The 10549-nt window shown below is 41.4% G+C and overlaps 1 protein-coding gene across 1 annotated transcript; it reads right to left on the bottom strand.

Moving 5' to 3' along the window:
* Positions 1 to 2194: 2194 nt before the first annotated feature.
* On the bottom strand, positions 2195 to 9875 carry LOC110492133 (ubiquitin-conjugating enzyme E2 variant 1). Its single transcript, XM_021566169.2, has 4 exons — positions 9720 to 9875; positions 7432 to 7580; positions 6951 to 7076; positions 2195 to 3579 (listed from the first exon to the last, which is right to left on the bottom strand). The coding sequence occupies exons 1-4, from the start codon at positions 9775 to 9777 to the stop codon at positions 3433 to 3435; spliced, it is 480 nt and encodes a 159-aa protein (XP_021421844.2). The 5' UTR covers positions 9778 to 9875; the 3' UTR covers positions 2195 to 3432.
* Positions 9876 to 10549: the final 674 nt, after the last annotated feature.

Genomic DNA, 10549 nt, shown 5'->3' on the forward strand with positions numbered 1-10549 from the left:
CAGTTGCAACATTTAACATTTACATAACATATTCCTTCCGTCTGCAAACGCTTGACACATGGTCAAACTTTTTACACTTCTTGCATTGCATCGGGTTTTACTGCATATCTTATATATTCAAACTTTCCATAGGGTGGAAAAATGCTCATCGAACATAAATAATACAGATACACTTTGCTCTTTTTTCCTCCCATTCTCCGTATGTCAAGCGACATGCATACACTACTTCTGGAATTTTTAGCCTAAGATATTGACCCACAATGCACGCTCCTTTTGCTCTTTAGATACACACGCTATCAACACCATACAACTCCTGGTTACTTTGACTGCATCCACTTTTCCCTGTGCCTTCTTGCCATCCCCGTGACTTCAAAGGGGTTTCCCAAATAAACATCCTTAACCAAAAATCGTACAAGAAATATCCATCAGGTCATTTTCCACAACAATTTTAGTCATTTTTGTTCCATTCTTGGACTAAACTGTTGTCCACTCATCTTTCTCGCTAACTGTACTTGCCCTGCTTTCAGCTTCAAAATACCCCTTTAATGACAAAACGAACAGGTTTTTAGAAATGTTTGCAAATTTATTAAAAATAAGAACAGAAATACCTTATTTACATAAGTATTCAGACCCTTTGCTATGAGATTCGAAATTGAGCTCAGGTGCATCCTGTTTTCATTGATCATCCTGGAGATGTTTCTACAACTTGGGAGTCTGTGGTAAATTAAATTGATTGGGCATGATTTGGAAAGGCACACAGTTGACAGTGTACTCCAGTGTAAATTGCAAAATTGTAATTACTTCACCACTATTGGCCTATTTATTGCCTTACCTCCTTACTTCATTTGCACACACTGTATACAGATTTTTCTATTGTTATTGATTGTACGTTTGTTTATCCCATGTGTAACTCTGTTTTTGGCACACTGCTTTGCTTTATCTTGGCCAGGTCGCAGTGGTAAAAGAGAACTTGTTCTCAACTGGCCTACCTGGTTAAATAAAGGTGAAATAAAATAAAATAAAAAAAGTTTGGAGCCACCAAGACTTTTTCTAGAGCTGGCCGCACCGGCCAAACTGAGCAATCGGGGGAGAAGCGCCTTGGTCAGGGAAGTGACCAAGATCCCGATGGTCACTGACAGAGCTCCTCTGTGGAGATGGGAGAACCTTCCAGAAAGACAATCATCTCTGCAGCACTCCACAAATCAGGCCTTTATGGTAGGGTGGCCAGACAGAAGCCACTCCTCAGTAAAAGGCACAACAGCCCACTTGGAGTTTGCCAAAGGCACCTAAAGTACTCTCAGGCCATGAGAACCAATATTCAACTCCTTGGCCTGAATGCCAGGCGTCACGTCTGCAGGAAACCTGGCACCATCCCTAAAATGAATCATGGAGGTGGCAGCAAGCATCATGCTGTGAGGATGTTCTTCAGCGGTGAGGACTTGGGAGACTAGTCAGGATTGAGGGAAAGATGAATGGAGCAAAGTAGAGAGAGATCCTTGAAATCCTGAGTGCTCTGGAGCAGGTTTTCAGACTTGGGCGAAGGTTCACCTTCCAACCGGACGAGCACACAGTCAAGACAACGCAGGAGTAGCTTCGGGACAAGTCTTTGAATGGCCCACCCAGAGACCGGACTTGAACCCGATCTCACATCTTTAGAGACCTAAAAATAGCTGTGCAGCGTCGCTCCTCATCCAACCTGACAGAGCTTGAGAGCATCTGCAGAGAAGAATGGGAGACACTCCCCAAATACAAGTGTGCCAAGCTTGTAGTGTCATACCCAAGAAAACTCGAAGCAGTAATCGCTGCCAAAGGTGCTTCAGCAAAGTACTGAGTTAAGTGTCTGAATACTTATGTAAAAATATGTTTTATTTTTAATACATTTGCTAACATTTCTGAAAACCTGTTTTTAGTTTGTCATTATGGGGTATTTGTGTAGATTGAGAGGGGATAAAAACAATTTAATCAATTTTAGAACAAGGCTGTAAAGTAACAAAATGTGGAAAAAGTCAAGGGGTCCGAATACTTTCTGAATGCAATGTAAGCCATTTTACAATTTGCACAAGGGAAATTATGTCCACAGAATTTTAAATGCTGAACTTAAGCTAATAGGACTGCACCCTTTTGATGTATACTATTTCCTCCGATCCCACTTCAAGGAGCATAATTGTAATATTGTACGAGAAATAGTCAGAAAACTGGTCACACTGAGATTTACTGCATGTTAGGTAAGCTCACTCAAAGGGAACAGACGTAAACACTATACATAAGATCATGACAAAGATAGTGTAAAAGTACAATCACTGTAGTTTCATAACCCATACTAACAGTGTATGAATGACCTTACACCCAATGACTCTAGTAAGCTAAGACAAACATGGGAAATGGCTGCAGGGGGTTAGAACCATAGGACTCTGGACACTATACACAATTGTGAAGGCATGATGCAAGATTTATGGGGGAAGAAAACGGTCAATTCTACTCTCCTATAACTAACGCCACGAAAGAGGTAGCTAACTCAAGTTCTCTGCTGTGTGAACCCTATCAGATGGCATATTTTATTGTATTGAGTTTATACACTCAATTACACTTCTGAACTAAAACATTACTGGATATGGGAGGCGAAATATCAGTGGTTGCTTCTGTCATGGCCACGCAAGTGTTGACCAAAGTGACAGCATGAAGGCCTTACTACTTCAGGCATCTTGCCATAAGCTGCTGCAGTCACATGCATTTCCAGTGGATATGGTAAATATGCTATTCTATATACAAACATGCACAAAGCCCAGAAAAACACTAAATATTTTCACATATTTGTTGGGTCAAGCTCTCGAAATCAATGGGGAGGTAAGGTAATTGACTGGTTGATCTTTATGTTTAGAACCTGATAAGAAAATGTATCTCATTTATATATTGCACTAAACAACATCCACAAATACTCGCATAATTGGTGGATTATAATTATAAACAAGGAAACTGTTGACAGGCTGGGGTTCTTTCTCTATTACAAAAAGGCAGCACACAAAATGTACACTCGAGATTATTTATGTTATTGTACAATCTGCATTTATAACCAATAATAATAAAAAAAGATTAAGGCCTGGTGTGGACCGATGACTCCGCCTGCCTCGTCTTCTTTAGGCCAACCAGAGCTCCAGTGATGGAAGAGGGGAGGGGCCAGGGCCTAGGAATGGCGCATACAGAAGTGATTGCATGTTTGTGTGTCAGCATATACGTTCGCACACATGTATGTTCCTATGTCTATGTGTTTATGTACACGTGCATACATGTAGGTCCCTATATCTGTGTGTGTGTGTGTATGTACGCTTGAGTGTTGGCAGGCACCTGAATGAAAAAAGGAGGGAGGTGGTAGATGGGGTGAAAGGATGACTGAAAACAAAAGAGGGGGAAAAGGAGGAGAGTAGTAACATGGGTTCAGTTGGTGTAGATCTGGCTCTCTGGTGGCTGGGGGAGCTTCATGTTCTCCTTGCACATCATGAGTCGTCTGAGCTCCTGCAGGACCACACGGATGCTGTATGAGTTCTGCCACTTGGCCAGCGCAGACACTGCTCGTGTGTCAACCTGCAGGACAGGTAACAAGGAGAGAGAAACATTGTCACATCTTAATCACACTCTCACATCCATCACACTAACATATCCTGCCAGAAAAAGTTTTTTTAATGGATGTAAAATGCAGATACAGTGCCTTTCGGAAAGTATTCAGACCCCTTGACTGTTCCCACATTTTGTTATGTTACAGCCTTATTCTAAAATGTATTAAATTGTTTATTTCCCCTCATCAATCTACACACAACACACCATAACTTTAAAGCGAAACCAGCATGACATTTTTGCCAATGTATACTAAATAAAAAACAGAACTAGCTTATTTACATAAGTATACAGAACCTTTGCTATGAGACTCAAGGTTGAGCTTAAGTGCATTCTTTCCATTGATCATCCTTGAGATGTTCTTACAACTTGATTGGAGTCTACCTGTGGTAAATTCAATTGATTGGACATTATTTGGAAAGGCACACATCGGTCTATATAACGTCCCACTTGACAATGCATGTCAGAGCAAAAACCAAGCCATGAGGTCGAAATAATTGTCCATAGAGCTCCGAGACAGGATTGTGTCGAGGCACAGATCTGGGGGAGGGTAAAAAAATAATAATAAAAAAAAATAAATAAAAAAAAATGTCTGCAGCATTGAAGGTCCCCAAGAACAGTGGCCTCCATCATTCTTAAATGGAAGTTTGGAAGCACCAAGACTGAGCAATCAGGGGACAAGGGCCTTGGATCAGGAAGGTGACCAAGAACCCGATGGTCACTGACAGAGCTCCTCTGTGGAGATGGGAGAACCTTCTAGAAGAACAGACATCTCTGCAGCACTCCATCAATCAGGCCTTTATGGTAGAGTGGCCAGATGGAAGCCACTCCTCAGTAAAAGGCACATTACAGTCTGCTTGGAGTTCAGACCATGATTCTCTGTTCTGATGAAACCAAGATTCAACTATTTGGCCTGAATGCCAAGCATCACGCCTGGATGAAAACCTTCCCTAGGGTGAAGCATAGTGGTGGCAGTATCATGCTGTGGGGATGTTTTTCAGCGGCAGGGACTGGGAGACAAGTCAGGATTGAGGGAAATATGACCGGAGCAAAGTACAGAGAGATCTTTGATGAAAGCCCCAGTCTGCTCTGGAGCGGGTTAAAGTTCACCTTCCAACAGGACAACGACCCTAAGCACACAGCCAAGACAATGCAGGAGTGGCTTTGGGACAAGTCTCTAAATGTCCGGAAGCCAGAGCTCGTACTTGGCCCAGTCAGAGCCTGAACTTGATCGAATAGCTGTGCAGCGACACTCCCCATCCAACCTGACAGAGCTTGAGAGCATCTGCAGAGAAGACTGGGAGAAAATCACCAAATATAGATGTGCCAAGCTTGTAGTGTCACACACAATAAGACAATGCTTTCAAAGGTGCTTCAACAAAGTACTAAGTAAAGAGTCAGAAAACTTAAGTAAATGTCATAGTTTTTGTTTATATATAAACTCAGCGAAAAAAGAAACTGCCCTTTATCAGGAAGGACCCTGTCTTTCAAAGATAATTTGTAAAAATCCAAATAACTTCACAGATCTTCATTGTAAAGGGTTTAAACACTGTTTCCCATGCTTGTTCAATGAACCATAAACAATTAATGAACATGCACCTATAGAACGGTCATTAAGACACTAACAGCTTACAGACGGTAGGCAATTAAGGTCACAGTTATGAAAACTTAGGACACTGCAGGCCGTTCTACACCAAAAGAAAGATGCCCAGGGTCCCTGCTCATCTGTGGGAACGTGCCTTAGGCATGCTGCAAGGAAGCATGAGTACTGCAGATGTGGCCAGGGCAATAAATTGCAATGTCTGTACTGTGAGACGCCTAAAAGAGCGCTACAGGGAGACAGGACGGACAGCTGCTCGTCCTCGCAGTGGCAGACCACGTATTACAACATCACACCTGTGGAACAGGTACAGGATGGCAACAACTGCCCGAGTTACACCAGGAACGCACAATCCCTCCATCAGTGTTCAGACTGTCCGCAATAGGCTAAGAGCGGCTGGACTGAGGGCCTGTTGTAAGGCAGGTCCTCACCAGACATCACCAGCAACAACGTTGCCTATGGGCACAAACCCACTGTCGCTGGACCAGACAGGACTGGCAAAAAGTGCTCTTCACTGACACGGTTTTGTCTCACCAGGTGCGATGGTGGGATTTGCGTTTATCTTCGAAGGAATTAGCATTTCACCGAGACCTGTACTATGGATCGGGATCGATTTGGAGGTGGAGGGTCCGTCATGGTCTGGGGCAGTGTGTCACAGCATCATCGGACTGAGCTTGTGGTCATTGCAGGCAATCTCAACGTTGTGCGTTACAGGGAAGACATCCTCCTCCCTCATATGGTACCCTTCCTGCAGGCTCATCCTGACATGATTCAAGCAAGACAATGCCACTAGCCATACTGCTCGTTCTGTGCGTGATTTCCTGCAAGACAGGAATGTCAGTGTTCTGCCATGGCCAGCGAAGAGCCCACACCAGATACTGACTGACTTTTGATTTTGACCACCCTTTGTTCAGGGACACATTTTCCATTTATGTTAGTCACATGTCTGTGGAACTTGTTCACTTTACGTCTCAGTTGTTGAATATTATGTTCGTACAAATACTTACACATGTTAAGTCTGCTGAAAATAAACGCAGTTGACAGTGAGGACGTTTCTTTTTTTGCTGAGTTTATAAATTAGCAAACATTTCTAAAAACCTGTTTTTGCTTTGTCATTATGGGTTGAATACTTTCCCAAAGGCTACTTTAATGCAACCTCTGGAATAGCCTATCCTGCAGAAGCTACATTATATATGATCATGTATAACTATATTTAGTATGTTCAAGCAAAGTACTGCCGTCTGAAATGGCAATGGACTCTTATTGCATGTGACATTTCCTGTCTGTAATGTGACCTAAACTTAGTAGGCATTTATATTTATTATGGATTCCCATTAGCAGCTGCCAAGGCAGCAGTTAATTATGCTGGACCCTAGGAAAAGTGAGGCAGATATAATTAAAAACATTACATTTCACAACACATTAAGTGTGTGCCCTCAGGCCACTACTCTACTACCACATATCTACAACAAAACCCATGTGTACATGTGTATGTTGTGTACCAATCACCCAACTGCATGTTAGCCCTGCACTAAACTCCATCTTATTATAGCAGCCAGGGACAATTTAAATCAGTCATTCACTTCAATTAACATAACCAAATCTTCAAACATACAACAAAAAATATCTACAACACAAAGGAGATATTTTCTAATATCCTCCTTCCCAAATTGAAATATTTTGCAGGATTTACAGTATTTTATGAAACAGCAAAAAAGGCCACCCAAACAGGTTTACTTACCACGCCATTGGAGTTGTGCACACCATTCAAGTTGATCTTAGTCACAAATCTGACAAACGGTGGTGCCTCTGGATATCTGGGACCACATTCAACCTTCAGACTGTACATCCTATTTTCATAGATTGTCTGAAAAATGACATACAAAAGACATCAGTGAGAATGGCAGGCCAGACAAAGGTTCCTGATAGCAGGTTATACAGAACATCTACATAGGAAACAGTGGCCTCATCCAGGAACAAACTCTAGTCCCTACTCCCTAGAAGCTTGTGAAGAACAGAGGTTTGGATAGATTTAGCATTATGGTTATAACTCCACCTTGCTCTTTGATATTCTAGGTGGAATTTTTTCCATATTGCTTACATCTGTCATAACCTCTCAGGTTGCCACAAGTGCCTAGTGTGGTCAGCACTAGGGGTCGTTTCTGAACAAGGCCAGGGAACCAAACTTGGTGGATGCCTGTGGATCAGAGTAGCCTACTCACCCTAGGAGGGCCAATGATCATCCCTCTCCATCTTGTTAAGGTCATGTCCTCATCATCTTCCAATCCCCAGCTCACTGTCCCATCCCCCACACCTTTCTGACCTTCTTCCAGCTCTTCAAGCAGCCGGAAGTTACGAGGAACCTTAACGCCTGTAAGTGTGAGAGACAAGCACAGAAAACAGAAATTATTGAAATACAAGACAAAATCAAAACAGTACACATCCCATTATGGTTTAAAAAAACACTGAGAATACCAAACATTAGGTACACCTTCCTAATATTTGCACCCCGCCCCTTTTTTCTCAGAACCGCCTCAATTCTTTGGGGCATGGACTCTACAAACTGTCGAAAGCATTAAACAGGTATGTTGGCCCATGTTGACGCCAATGCTTCCCACAGTTGTGTCAAGTTGGCTGGATGTCTTTTGGGTGGTGGACCATTCTTGTACAAATGGGAAACCCAGCAGCGTTGCAATTCTTGACACAAATCGGTGAGCCTGGCACCTACTACCATACCCGTTCAAAAGCTCTGAAACATTTTGACTTGCCATTCACCGTCAATGGCACACATACACAATCCTTGTCTCAATTATCTCAAGGCTTAATATTTTTAATCCTTCTTTAAGCATCCTAAATAATGACCAAAATTAAATTTGACAGCAAAGGGGGGATTCACAGCTAAAAATTGGAAGCATGATAAAGGTGTGAACCTGCAAAGGTAACTCAGTGTAGGCTATGAAGACTCATAACTAACCGCTGCACATGAAGATTTGATGAATAGTGGAAAAACTTATATATAAAACATCAAACGCTGATTTTCATTACTGACCAGCAGCTGTCACTAATGCACATTGTGTTAAAAGCTCAGAGGAATTAACATTTTCAACACAATTTGGTGAAAGCCCCAAAGACTTCAGAAAGCCTGTTTCCCATCACTAGAGTATACCACAGGGGAAACAGTACATCAATGGGATTGATTAATGGGTTACTCGTGGCTCCTTGCTGAACTGTATCCACTAAGTTTAGACATTGTTATATTATTGGGTGCAGAGGTGAGCAATAAGTCAGGGCAGATTTAGTGGGTAGACCAATTGACACGGAGGTTCTAGAAATGTTCTGCTAAATTCCTAGTCATAGCTATCTGGTAGTGTCGCATTTCATTTCCATTTTACAAATTACAGCATTTATGCGTATATTGTTTTTGGTAATAAAATATTGATAGTTAGTGTATAATTACGCTAATCAGATACGTGTAACATTTATAGAGACCACTCTGCATCAATTACCCCACCCAACCAAAGTTAGTACAATAAAACCCCTGACTATTTTGGGTTCTTAAATGATGATCAACTAGGCGTATATATATAGAGCTAGCTAATTCAATTTGTAACGTCACTGGCCTGTAAAGCAATCCGAAGAAATGTGTGGGTAGACAATTCTTACTAACGTTTGCTAGCCTTTTCAGTTCATAGGCCAAAACGGATCTGGCCTAAATTCTGATGAGTGAGCTAACGTTTGCTAGCGGATTGATGTCATCATAGTTAACTAGAAAGACTATTTTCTACATACAATGTAATATAGCCATATTTCCAACATAACTTAAGATAGCTAGCTAACTACTACAAGTCAATGTGACTGACAAGTTAGTTGAAGTTACCTCACGAAATCACTGACAAATCGTGTCGTTCAGGCTAACGTGTGCTGAAACCGTTCATATATAGTTAGCCAACTACCTCAAGACAACTCAGCCAGTTCGACCTACTCCTGCGACTAGCGAATAATGAGCTAGCTTGTAGCTTTCTTACTAATGACGTTCTGGATGTGGAAGCTAATGTGAGCAGCTAGCTAGTTTGTGACACGAGCTAGAGTGGTTCGCAAACGTTAGCTAGTTACAGGCTAAAAACAACGCCTGGTGAATGACGCGGCAATTGATCAGTCGACACAGGTTGGCGAGTTATTTTGCCATGTTAATGAGTCAAATTTAGCGTTAAATGTATGGGTAACTATGCATAGATAGGTTCCAAAGGAATTTGACATGTCCTGTTAGCTTCAATTCACTATGGCAATGGAAATTACAAGACAAAAAAACCTTGTCAGCTGGCAGATACTAGGTGCTAGCTTGCTAACTATTAGCTATGTATAGCAATGTTTTGAAAAAAGAAGCTGTACTTGAGCATTTATCTAAGATATATTGCAACATGGAACGTTTGTACACTTCATAAACAAACGTTTATTGACTGTTACATGGAATAGGTAATGTGGTAGTCGTTTATATATCTGAATAATTTACCTGATCCGGCGGCGACCGCCATCTTGTCGCTTAGTAGCGGGAGCGCACACGTAACCATGGTTGGTTAAAGGGGAGCGGAGAGATGGGAACGCGCTTGCTCGAGATTTACCCACCCTCAATAATAACGCAACGAAAGAGGCGTTTAAAAAATATATATATTTACAGACAATGGTAGTTAATTTGGCATATATGTATTTTTAAATAAGCTAATAGCAGAGAGGAAGAGGTGAAGTAAGAGCGATAACTGTATTTTCCAGCAGGTAGCCTTTTTTCGTATTTTTTCACTCACCAAGCAAGGAGTTTCTGTGGAGGTATCATAATACTATAAAACCTAGAGGTCAAACAAGGAAATGGTTCCAATCGGGTTTTTTTCCAAACGTTTTTCTACCATAGTTTTTTCCCACATGGAATTTTAGAAATACTTCAAATAAGGGCTGTGTTTCATGTAGGCTTATCCTTGTGTGACGTTTTGATAACCAGGTAAATCTCTTTTGGACAAGGTGACTTTTATCAATATATTAATCTCTATTACTTGCAGTTTTGAAAATGCTATTCAGCATCAAAGTAGACATCATGCAAGACTACAAATCCCTGCACGTCATATCTAGCTGACGCCTTATTTATTTATTTTATTTATTTCACCTTTATTTAACCAGGTAGGCAAGTTGAGAACAAGTTCTCATTTACAATTGCGACCTGGCCAAGATAAAGCAAAGCAGTTCGACACATACAACGACACAGTTACACATGGAGTAAAACAAACATACAGTCAATAATACAGTATAAACAAGTCTATATACGATGTGAGCAAATGAGGTGAGATAAGGGAG

This window comes from Oncorhynchus mykiss, chromosome 16 (genome assembly GCF_013265735.2).
Source record: "Oncorhynchus mykiss isolate Arlee chromosome 16, USDA_OmykA_1.1, whole genome shotgun sequence".
Lineage (NCBI taxonomy): Eukaryota > Metazoa > Chordata > Actinopteri > Salmoniformes > Salmonidae > Oncorhynchus > Oncorhynchus mykiss.